The sequence below is a fragment of the Aquila chrysaetos genome, chromosome 11 (assembly GCF_900496995.4).
Source record: "Aquila chrysaetos chrysaetos chromosome 11, bAquChr1.4, whole genome shotgun sequence".
Classification (NCBI taxonomy): Eukaryota; Metazoa; Chordata; class Aves; order Accipitriformes; family Accipitridae; genus Aquila; species Aquila chrysaetos.
This window is the reverse complement of record NC_044014.1, coordinates 28,772,794-28,785,542: the sequence shown is the minus strand read 5'-3', so window position 1 is coordinate 28,785,542 and position 12,749 is coordinate 28,772,794. Positions and strand designations below refer to the sequence as shown.

Here is a 12,749-nt window from a genome sequence, read left to right as displayed (position 1 = left end):
TTCTGTCCACTCAGTAGCTTGTCCGTTCATAAGCTTCAAGAGCGAGGAGGTAGGGAACCCCTTCCTGCAGCATATGAATAGAAGAAGGGGTCCCCATCTCCTCACCATCTCAAATCCTTCTGTCCCTGCAGGCTTCAGCATATGGAAAAGCCTCCTGTGGGCAAATCCATGTTCCTACCCAGATCAGATCAAATGGGGAGTAAGGGAATAGTGGGGTGGTAGCAGAGGAGGAGACCACACATCTGCTCCTTGCAGTCATCTGTTGACTCCTTGTCCAACAGAAGTAGTGCTAGTGTGCTATGTAGTAACTCCACAACTACTTTTGGCACCAGTGTTGAGGAAAGATTAAAATCATATGTCCCTGCACTATTCAATAATAAACTATTTTGCAAACATAATTCTAAAACTTAAGGCCCTAGATGTGTTGGCTTACATTCTCTTCTGTCCTCCACTTAGAGATTATGAAATACAGAAAAACCTAGTCCTGGTACAACGGACATGCTTTCCAGCAAGCATGGAATTTCTATTTCTTTTTTGGGACATGCCAACGCATTTCTGGAGTTAAGAAATAATCATAATACCTGCTTCTGTTAATAACAATCTCTTGCAGAGAGGGTGAGAAAAATGAAGCTGATACATCAGGGTTTTTTTTCCCCCTCAAGTCTCTAACTTTATGCTTTATTTGTATATCATCTTGTAAACACCAGAGGAAATTTACGCAAAATGCTGGGCTAACCTAAGCTCCCATGGGGACTTCTGCAGGTACCAGGCTGACTGCACCTACCCCTTAACTACAGACTAGGCAGGCACAGTGACTGGTTTTACTACTCACATTTTAAAAATCTGTGTCTATGCACAGACATATTCGGTAATTCTAACCATGCAACTAGTGGTTTTTCCACTACATCGATATTGTGATAAAATAAGCATCTTTTTATATTGAAATTTTGAGTCAAGATTTGCCCATTGGCTATACTTTCTCTCCATTAAAATCAGCAAAGGATTATCAGGGACGTAATGGGAGGTGACCTAGGTCAAAGCTGAGTGCTTTGTGAAAACCCAATCCATTTTTATATTTGGGAGTCAATAAAAAAACCCAAACCAAGCAGAAACACCTACTGTAAATATCACTATTTATTCAAAATATGCACATTACTTGCTATCAGTGTAATGGTTTGAACCTCTACAAACTTCTGTGCTTAGCTGATTAAATGGAAAGCTTTTCTGGTGGCAAGGTAAAAATGCACTTAAACCAGTTATCTTATATGTTAATACACATTTGCTTATATCAGCAAGGATAGAATCAAACTCTCGGTCTGATACCTAATGACAACAATCATTACATTGTCATTGATTTAAAAAGTTACTAATGTTTTTAACTACCTTGGAAATGAACACGCTTTTCTTTCATTCTCTTTTCTAATAGAGAAACTTGGAAAGTTATTTCTTGACATATAAAGTACAACTGCAATGCTCTTAAATTGTTCATACCATTTCAGATTGGCCTGTAATCCATATGAAAGATGAAGCTGGATTTCTATGAAATGTACCTCATTAGCCCAAAGAAAGAAGCTAATTATTTCAGATGAGCTTAAGGGGAGGTGTACTTGTCTGTACTTAGGTAGGCAAAACCTTTTTACTTAATTTCAGAACGTTACCAGCAAAATGAACTTCCATAACAGCTCAAAGAAATACATTGTTAGCAAGAAATTTGTTGTGTTGACATACTATGCAACCCTTTATAAAACCAGGTAAAAACAAAAAACACACCCTGAAAAGAGAGGAACTGTTCATCTTCTCAAAATGCATTAAGAGTATGTGTATCTCTGTTGTAACTGGAAGACGCAAGTTGCTGTCCCAAAGAATTGGAAATGAGAAACAAACATGAAACGCAGCTTACATGAGTAACTCATCTTTACTGAAGAACTTGATAAATACTGAAAAATATTTCATTCACTGTCTCTTCTAGATATACATTAAAGATATATTTGTGCTTACCTGTCTTCCAGTGTCTAGTACCTACTTCCAAATACTGCTTCTAGATAGACAAGTTACAATATTATGCTAGGGATGAGTAGACCTGAGCTATTGCTACTTTGTCCATATTTTGATAATATCTTTTGTACTTCTGCTAGCAGACTATTGGGATATTTGATTTTAGGCCAGTAAATATTTATGAATAATTTATTCATGAATGATCCCACTAACTTCAGAGGGGCTGCTTAAATTATATGAAGTTAGATGCAGCAGACCTGAACAGCTTAGGTTTTCTAATTAAGATTTTATATACTTTTATATATCTTTAGGGAATCATATGGTTCTTCTTCAGAAAGATAGCTTAAGCTGAAAAAGTCAAACCATTCATCTCACTATGGACAATCTGCACCTTGTTTATGGGGAACATTGCCTGGTGCTACCTAGGAGCTGGTGCTGCTGAATGTCATCTCTAGTATTTTTTTATAAATTTACCATTGTAGCTGCAGTGAGAGGGCTTTTAGGTGGCCTGAGTTTTGACACAAAGCATTTCAAAATTATAAGTAATTTCTTTGAACTTTTAAAAGTTACAGTAGAAATATTCTTTTTAGATATACTTTGAGGCTTGTATTATTCATATAAGATTGATTATAAAACATCAAGGAATAGAAACTTGCTTTTACTGTACGTATCTGAGATTTACTTAGGTCCAGTTGAGTGTACCATAGAGATTAATGCACATTTTGCATGACAAACTGTAGATAAAACCACATGATTTAAATCCTATGTACCTCATATTCACAGGACAAGATTTTTTAAAATTTCCATTATATGAAACAGGTTAACATCTGCAGATTAAAATCTGCAACCTCACAGTAGATTTTCTGAGTATCATACCTCTGGAAAAGTTTGTAACAACGAATGTTACAATAACTTCCTTGTGCTGCTGTAATGACTGGAAGGACACACGAGATTCACCCTCTCCCCCATCTGTCACAACTCAAAGCACAGACCAGGTAAACCATGTCATCTCTGTGGATATTTAGAAAAGGCTGGCAGAATTTTTTAGAAAGTTATTCCCTCCAACCTGTGCATTTAGGTGAGTCATTTGTTCCCTTCGAATTCACTTTCCTCAGGGCAGCCAAGTGCGTAAGTATTTCTGGCACCAGTGGAAATAATCATCTGCAGTATCGCTTTTTTCCCCACATGGGAAGTACACGTACTCTCTAATGGGGAACTGAAACAAGATTGTCACCATTATGACTAATGGCAACACAGAACAAATAGGAAGCACTTCAAGGGAAATATTTACAAAAATAGCATACACAGAGGACATAAGAAGCTTTCCAATCATGAGTGAATACTTGAAAATAATAATCTATTCCTTATCAACATTCATGAGCAGGAGGGGAGTCAAAATTACCTGGATTATGAAACACTTGTGAAGAATTTTTCATTAAGCTGCACTTAATGCAGGTAACTGAGTATAGCAACTATAATTATGAACAGTGTATGTATTTTATATGCAGAATCTATGTCCGGTAACATAGGTGACAATAACTATTAGTGAAATTTTTCACAGGAATTAACGGTTGAAACAACATTGGCTCATGCTGGAAGTCTAAAATACACAGTACTTTCTGCATCCACTGGTTATTTCAGCATCACTTACTATCCCACTCACCTACTGTACAGCAATGTTGTTGCAGGGCTTTTCAGGTTAGAAACTGGGTGCTTCACATCTCCCAGCTGAACACTTGCTGAGATAGCTGATAAAAAGAAATTCTTAATTTAAGGAGGAATAAAAAAAAAACCAACCAACCACAAAAGTCTTAATGCCTTGATTGCTCATGGCAAATAAAGAATTCCCATTTACAGACATCAAATATAGGAAAAGGACTGGACAAAGCAAAAAGTTACCACAAGTGCCATTTTTCTCTCCATTTTTCATAGATGTCCAAATAGAAAAAAAAGCCCATATAATGGGCTTAATTTTCAGTGCCATTTATTTTAAAAGTATGCATGCTGCCAGTTGTGTCATGCCACTGAAGATCACCGTTATATCACAACTGAACCCCTTCTGTATAAATAGCTACATCTGTTTATCGTACATAAGCATTATGGAACATGGCAAATGTTTATACAAAGAAGAAGTCACTCTGCTTAGTGCTTGTCCAAAACCAGGACAGGATCGAGTATGATATCCAACAGTGAAGAAGTTTGAATTCCAACACGGCACTTTATATCCCACTTTTTGTAAAATGAAAATCTGTGTTCGGGTTTTGGCAGTCTGACTCTCTTGTTTCTGAAATCACAGACTTTAATGGAAACATAAAGTTGATACACAAAACAACATCTGAAAACAGCTAAATTGGATTGTAAGTGACAGGAGCAAGCTTTGGTAGAATTGGATTATTTAGAATAACCATCACAACGCTAACAACAAGTCACTCGGGATTTACGTCCCAACATTTGTAGCAAACAAAAAGTTATCTTTAACCATATTAGATTACAAATAAAGACAAAACTAGTGCTGATCATTTACTCTTCCACATAGAACACGACCCACAGTCTGATTGTTCTCCCAAATATCAAGTCAATGTTGTAAGCACAACATTTTTATATTTCACCTTAACAAATTCCGATGACATTTTCCTTGTATAGTTTCATTAACAGTAGAGTTTTAGACCAATTTTGCTGTGCAAGTGTTGTTTACTCATGACTTTCAAGGTAATAGGTTTCTTTGGAGTTACGTCATTGTCAGTGTTCTGTGCATGGCAGTGTATCCAATTTGGAGCTGAGAGGAGGACTCCAACCCACTGAACATGACTGCAACCGAAATCTCTTCACTTGAATTCAATCTAAAAATCCTGTACTGTCTATTTTGAACTCATAAGAGGAATTATGATTGTACAAGATTGTACTTTTTAACATTAGTAAGATGTAGGTGATAGAAAGTAAATTGTGTCAGATGAACACTCTTGATTGCCATCAGTCTATACAGCTTATCTTGTATCAAATTTATCTCCGTTGTGCTAAAGGTAAGAGAAGTTAAGACTAATAAAACAAACTCTCTTCTCATTAAGACAGACAATACATTTTACAAGACTTCAAATGTTGAATCTCAAGTCCTCTATTGAGTTACTTAATGTTTGCTTCCAAACCACGATACAGGCTTCGTTAGTGCCAACATCATCGTAACACTTCTCATTTGATAGCAAACTCAGTAATTTGGGAGCCTACTTCCCCCCTCCCTTCCATATATTGTTTGTGCTTCCTGCTTAGATCAAGTGGTCGTATGCTAACAGCCACTATAAAAGTAGCAGTTCAAGTACATTTTCACATCCAAGAAAGCTGTAACACAGGATGGTTAGTCTAAAAAACAGCAAGAATGAAGTGCGAGGCCATTTGCAGTAAGAAGTTGCCAAATGGAACCATATGCAAAATGGCAATCTAGAAAGAAGTACTGGAACTACAACTCTTATCCAGCTCGATATGTTTTCTGAAAGGGGAAATCACCAATTATAGTCTTCAGCATGAATAACACACTTTAGAAACTACCAATAAAAGGGTTTGCCAATTTAAAAGTTAGTTGTTGATTGTACAAAGAACGAGCCAATGGACTTTCCATTCTTTGCATCTTTGTTCCCCTCAGGAGTCCATTACCTTTCACAAAGAAAATTTTAGCTATCAAACTTGTCCATAAATTTTGCCGCTGAGTGTGAAACCATCCAGTTAGCATATACACTATCATTTGCATATCTTGAAAACACAGAGTTAGTGCCATCGAATCTTGTGAGTGGAACGGGGCTCTCCTCAGGCCAGTTCGGGTATGACATGCCTAAAAATGAAAACAGATAATTTTTTCTGCACTGAAGAACCATAACTTCATGTGCAGACAGTAAGGCCCTTGGCAAAACTCCCTTCAATATTTTAAGCCAGTCCACTGGATTTTGTCCCAAATCAATTCATATAAATGATGTTTCAAAATCCCTGAAGCACAAATTCGGATGTAGGCAAAAACCCTGAAAAAATAAAGTGCTTACTTGATAAAAAATTATGTGCACGCACGCACATGTGCATAATAAAAAGCTAATAATTTTTCTTCTGATGAGCCTCCAACTTTCCATAATTTTCTTTTTTAACAATCATATAGCAATATATTGCTTTGCAAGAGGAAGTTCTTGCTGTACAGGAAGTGCTCCAAGAATTAATAAACCTATTTGGGACAGGATCCAAAGTCCATTCCAATGACTGAGAGTATTTCCATTTACTTAAATGGGCGCCTTTCCGTTGGCTTCAGTGAGGTTTTGGGGACACTCTCACACCCTCACCAGGGATCCCCTGCTTAATTTTAGGAAATCCCAGGAGCACAACTGAGTATCCTGAGCACTCCTGTCTTGATTCCGCATTTAAACATGTATTTCAGGCATGTAATTATTTGCATTGAGTCCAGTAACTGCTTCTCAGTTTAGGCACAAGTGATCAAAATGGAAGCAGAGTGCTTAGCACCATGTTGATCCAGCTGTACAAGCAGAGAACCATACCAGGGCCAAGATTTTCAAAAACAGAAATCTGATTTTGTTGCTTATTAAGCATTCGGCATCTGCCATCAACCTCAGTGGCAACTTTTTCTGTTACTGCATTCTTTTAACAATCTGGCCACTAAGTGCCACAAAGTGAACGTGAGTTGGGGGAACCTATTAAAGAAAATTATAGCTAGGGTATAGATCAAAAATAGACCCAAAGCCATGTATTAATGGCAACTTCTAAGCTAAAAGATCCAACTTTTCAAAAGTCATACTGCTTGAAGAATGAAAAAAAAATCCGTGATGTTAGTAAATATCTAAAAACATGTAGAATATTTAATCAGGAGACAAAATGTAGGAGTTTTGGCAAGAACCATTTTTACTGTCCATCTCACCATCACAATATGAAAGCATATGTTCTTTTTAAAAACACTTGCTACATCATTCAATCAAGGTTTAGTACTGACATTTTCATAATAAATCAAAGGACGTGAAAACAGCTGAGTGTATTTTCAAAATGCCCACCATTAATTCAATTTTCAAAGGACTTTACATGTTGATTTAGTCTGTATATAATACTTATATACAGTATTTCTACCTTCTGTATATAATACTCTGGTTTCATTCTATGATACATTAAATAGACATTTCAGCTTATGGATCCAGAATGCATTAACAGCAGCTGAAATTTAGAAATCCATATTGATAAAACGAAAAATGTTGCAGATGGGTGCTATCGTTGAGCTATGGCAAAAAACAGCATTGGAAAAGAAAAAAAGTCTATTGCTTAAATTAGAGGTGCAGAATCTAACATACTTTAAATGTTCCTAGCCTCCCCCAACAGGATAGTTGAATTAGATACTCATTAGCATTTTATATTTCCCCTGAGAATACTTCCCTGATCTTTTTTTCTTTTACTGTATGATATCTAGTCATTTTACTTATTTTCACATCCTTTTAAAAATGTTTATTTTAAACACCGCTGCAAAATGACTAAAGGATGATCCTGATGCAAACTTTGACATTTACCAAAAGAAAAAACAAACAAACAAACAAAAAAACCCAAAAGAAGCTTCCAAGCAAATTTTGATTGGCTTCATTCAGACAAGAAACACTGTAATGGGGTTACAGAGTCTGAGAACAGTGCAGAAGAAAAATCATTTTTTTTGTGTTGCTAGAATCTAGTAAATGCATGTGAAATTCTACCATAGAGTTTGTTTTCAATCCATGTGGAAGGGAGGGTTCGAGGGAGGGGAGCATTATTACAGTCCACGAGTGGTGTCTCCTCTTCTGAGAGCCCATCATCATAAAGTAAGGAATCAGAAGGTGTGGAAGCCGCAAGATCTAAGTAGTCCTAAGAAGTGAACACAGAAAAAGCTGGGTTAACGTATGTGGCAGTGTTCCTGCTTGGGTATAAAGGCTAGATGTGCATCTGGTTTCTTTAAAACGAGTAGCTACAGACCCCACTGCATTTGTCTTTTGATAGTACCTCTGGCACCCGCATAGGGTCTCCCTTTCTGCAACCATAGCATCTCTGGAAGTATCTGATTTGCCAGAACACTAGACATGCTAGAGACATATTAATACTTCCCTTACTTAATTCAGTAAAATAACCAAGAAGTTAAAGGGCTGTGCTAGCTGGTTCGTTCGACCTTCAGTTACTGTTATGCCCGATACATGTACGCCTGCAATATATATAGAGAGATACCTATGCGCGCTTAAACGAGAAGGTACTCAGATCTTCTAATCATTTTACAAAAGCTATTACATAATTATGTATAAAATTAGTTGTGTAAATATTGCCAAGTAAAGCTTTTGCTGCTGCTGTTCTAAAACTAAATATTTAGGTCAACCATAAGAATTCATAGGTTTTCATCTATGCTGCTGAATTGCTTTGATGCAAAAAACCAAATGTGAAGCATTTTCAACTATCTAAAATATACTTTTTCCCTTCAAAATGGACTTTCCTTTGCAAATTTACTGAAATTAAACTTTAAAAAGGTAAAGTTACCCAATTTTATACATTGAAAAATCTTCAGAATTTTTCATTCAGAAAGGCAAGGAAAAAAATGACTAATTTGTCAAGCGCTATTTTGGATTGTCTTTGGTTTTAATGATGAAAATTTCAGAAAACATGCCAGCCTCTGTATTACAAGTCTGTCATTGGACATGCAGATTGTTTGCCTACCAATTCTCAGCAGCTGTAAGGTAGTGGCTGACAAGTCAGAGTGATTTAATGTACAGCCTAGACCTTTCACTTTGCCATTTGTAATTTAGAACTTATTTTTACATTCACATTCTGAACAAAATTGTTCCCATTTGTTTATTAGTCCCTTTTGCACCCAATGTAAATTCCAACCCATTCTCAAATCTGATAAAGGTCACAGTATTTCCTCTGTTTTTCATTTGTAACTGCCCCCCTTCCCATAACTAGTAGATTTTTTTTTTTTTAATTATGTGTTTATGGGCAAGTAGGAGCGTATACATTTTATAAATATATACAACTTGGACTTATTTTTAGACCTCAGCATCCATTCATTCAAAGAAAGTCTATACAGGATTATAACAGTTTTAAAGTAATTCAAATGTTGGAATCATACAGCTTTTGTATCTCTGTTGCTATCATCATGTAACTAAATCAGATTCAAGGAAATACTGCATTCTTCTAGTTCTAGGCTTCCTAGGGTTATTTATTCAGGAGTGCAATTTAGGAGTAACTTTTCACAGTAATTTTTAATTTTTGTTTTTAAATTAAAGAAGCCAGACAGATTAAGGATAACTCATCTGCATTTAGGGTTGAAGTCACCAAAGCCACTATATGAAGTAGCACTGCTTTCAAAAAACTGGATGCATTTGGAAGAAACTAGATATGTAAATGCTTCAAAATTTGATGAAAAGTAAATTACTTTTTTTTTTTTTTAAAAAAAAGCATAGTTCTCTATATTCAAACTCAGAGGATCACAAAAACTTTCTAAAACTCATGCTTTCCCACACTTACCCTACTCTTCACCATCATTTTTTCTAGTTCCTTGCTGATCTCAGCAAACGTTGGTCTTTTATCGGGTTCTTGCTTCCAACAGCGCAACATCAGGTTGTACCTGTGACCCGCCGCAAGGTGAAAAAAACCCCAAAATTGTTAGAAGTGGGTCATGCTTCTGTGGAAATAATTTATAGTATTGAAGTTGAACTGTGGCATGAAGGCCATCCGTAAGTATATCAATCTTTGTTGTGTGTTCTGTTAAACATTCCCTTGAATCAACAACTGACATTTAGAAGAATGGGCTTTTACTGTCATCAGTCTTTATGAGTTTAAATGATGATGCACTTGGCTGTCCTTGAAGGACTGTAGTCTTAGCTTTCTTTCATTATTTTCACTTTATCAAAGGACCACCTCATGTGTAGGCAGCATATCAGATTTCTAATTGATTTTGTTTGCATATGACACTGAAGAAATTTGCATATCATCACGGAGGTGCATATCTCAACCTGAAGAACTCTGCTGTTATATCAGAAAGTAAATTTTGTTCTTCATTTGTTTACATTCTGAAAAGTTTCTGTAAACTTTTCTTCAGTGAAGCCTAACCTAAGACCATTTGCACAAACTAACATTCTTTTGATTACTTCTATTATTGTTATTTTGATTATATCTATTCTTATTCTGTCTTTAACTGCCTTCTATAGCATACAGCATGGAAACGAAAGGGAGCAGAATTAAAGTTTTATAGTTGAGTGGCTATCAGACAGACAATGGCCAAGTTCTGGATGTGTAACTCTCCAACCTGTACCGTTCACGTTATTTTTCTAACTCAAGTGTCTTCAGGACTAAGTGATCTAGTCACAAAAGTACTCTAATTGTGGAAATAGTTGCCTACAAGAACTACAGCAAGCTATTGAAAAGCATTGCATTTTTTGCCCTCATCCGTGATCTCTCTCTTACTTAACTGGGTAAAGCAGAGAATGCAATTTAAGAAAAACAGTCCTTGAAGTGGGCTCTGAAAGGCTGTCAGAAAAATTTCTGAATAAACCAGAAAAAATCTGAACCAGTTAGAAAAACCATGATGTGGCTTGAATAAGAAAAAGAAATGCAGATGTGGTCAGCTTGCCTAACCTAATAATTATCAATGAAATAACATATGTTTGAGGAATGAAGTCTTATTCCCTGTTGAGATGAAACAAACAAAAAAAATTCAATATTAAGTATTTGCTAGAGGATATTTGCCACTGACACTTGTAAACTTCTACCCTGCTCTAAATTCAGAAACACTTAATGTTTTTTCTCTGTATATGGTATTAAAAAAAATAAAATTATAGTATTTATACTGTATTTTCTCACCCTAGATGTGGCCAAAGCATGCTTCACATTGAAAATCAGTCAAAAGAGATGTCAGAGTGATTATAGCGTGGTAACTGTCTAAAAAAAAACAACTGACCATGACCAGATTTGCAGGCTGAACATATAATCATGCCTCATCTCCAAATGCCATGGAAGAACCACAGAGAGAAGATATTTCACATTGAGAGTGTTTTAATAAATCAGCCAATAAAATATGAACTGTCTCCAAACAGAAAAGAAAATGCCATGGGCTTATCAAGTCACAGAAAATTTGTGTCTTCTAGGGTATAGATTTCTGGGTCAAGGTATCATTTCTCCTATGTAATGCCAGGACATCTAATAGACAATGACTGTGGATGGAACATCTATCTCATTTGCAGAAAAGTACTGAAACATTTTCTTGACTATTTCAGCTACCACTGTTTTATGAAATTCTCCTCCTCCCTCCACCCTCAAAAGTTTTGAATATTCAAACTCTTTTAATTGTTTGGCAAGTGTGTTATTCGGTATCCTACAAATATTTTGGCAATTGTTTTCCTGCACTTAACTGTTCACTAGTTTCATTACATTCTTTCGAGCACTACATATTTTGATTATACCTCCTAGATATACAGAATAGTATTTATGTGGTATTTATTTAAACCTTTTTTTTTAAATGTATTTATTCAAGAGATGTTTTATGAGTCTAATCAGATCAAGAGCTACTTACATTTCTTCACTGCAGTTTTCTGGTCTCTCCATTCTATAGCCTGTTTTTAGGAGGTTAAAAAGTCTTTCAGGAGCAATACCTGGGTAGGGATTGCCTCCCAAAGTTACAATCTCCCATAGCAGAACTCCAAATGACCATCTGAAAAAGAGAAAATGAGTTTTTAGTTAGAGTGGTAGGTTTCAAGACCTTAGTGTGGCTTTCACTTAACATATCTCTTTCTAGTGTTTTGAGAACTCAACTGACTTCAAGACATTGCTGAGCCAGAGGGGCTGTACAGATGCATACAGGGCCATCCTTGTTCCCAGATACCTTCATTAAAAAGATTAGCAACCAAGACAGTAGGGATAAGCGATACCCCTCTTTTATCCATTGACAAAAGCTAACTGTATCCTAGGAAGGCCCATCTCCTCTAGGCAGCAGAAAGATAAAGTCTTTCCCATGGTGGCCCAGCCCAAAGGCTTGTTTCTCTTTTGTACAGTGCTCCTGGAGGTGCCTCTCTTTTTCCTTTGGCTACAGAGGGAGTCTAACCTTCCTAATTAGCCCTTATAGTCCTATTCAGAAATAATTGTCTAAATTACACAGGCTGGCTCAACGAGTTACCAACAGATTGGTTTGCTGTCTTGACTGTGAGATGGTGTTTCTTTATATGCACAATGTGTTTATTTCGATCATAAGCAGCACCCTTTGATTTCAGCTGGTCTGTTGGGCCATTTCAGTGATTCAGGACTTAATTTTCTTCTTAAGAGTTGATGAAAGAAGAGGAAGGAATTTATTTGGGAAACACCAAATGCCTAAAATATAGTTTAACATAGAACAGAAGACAGAAGAAACTGTCTTCTGAAATGAAGAGAAGAAATGGCAACTTTTTTAACCTACTTTATTGATGAGCTCAAACAGAAAGACCTTGCTCAATGGGTTGGAAATATTTAGACAGATTAAATTCATCCATTTTTGGAGGGCAGGTCAGGAGAAGAGAGGCAAAAATGTTTTTCTTTCCTTACTGGAAAGCTTTTTCGAGACACAAAGAAGCTACAAATTTACTCTGAACCTGCTCAACTGACAGAACTGCCAAAATTTGGATGTTCAAAATGAAGGAAACCAGCCAACGCTGTTTCACTCAAAGGGGATACCCAATGGGATGCGTCTGGAAGCAAAATTACACACAATTTATGACAACTGTTAGCTTTTGTGCTCTCATCATTGG

General features: G+C 36.3%; 1 protein-coding gene and 1 long non-coding RNA gene across 6 annotated transcripts in view; one reads left to right on the top strand and one right to left on the bottom strand.

Annotated features, from left to right (window-relative positions):
- The window catches only part of LOC115348154, a 45,609-nt gene that overhangs the window by 10,679 nt on the left and 22,181 nt on the right, over positions 1-12,749 (top strand). The gene's annotated exons all lie outside the window — the stretch shown is intronic.
- Positions 4,277-12,749, bottom strand: part of RET (ret proto-oncogene) — an 86,807-nt gene continuing 78,334 nt past the window's right edge. The window contains exons 17-20 of the mRNA XM_030030314.2: positions 11,546-11,683; positions 9,502-9,601; positions 7,710-7,857; positions 4,277-5,815 (exon numbers count right to left, since the gene is read on the bottom strand). Of these exons, the coding sequence (XP_029886174.1) occupies positions 5,658-5,815; positions 7,710-7,857; positions 9,502-9,601; positions 11,546-11,683 (544 nt within the window). The 3' untranslated portion in view covers positions 4,277-5,657. The remainder of the gene's footprint in view (positions 5,816-7,709; positions 7,858-9,501; positions 9,602-11,545; positions 11,684-12,749) is intronic.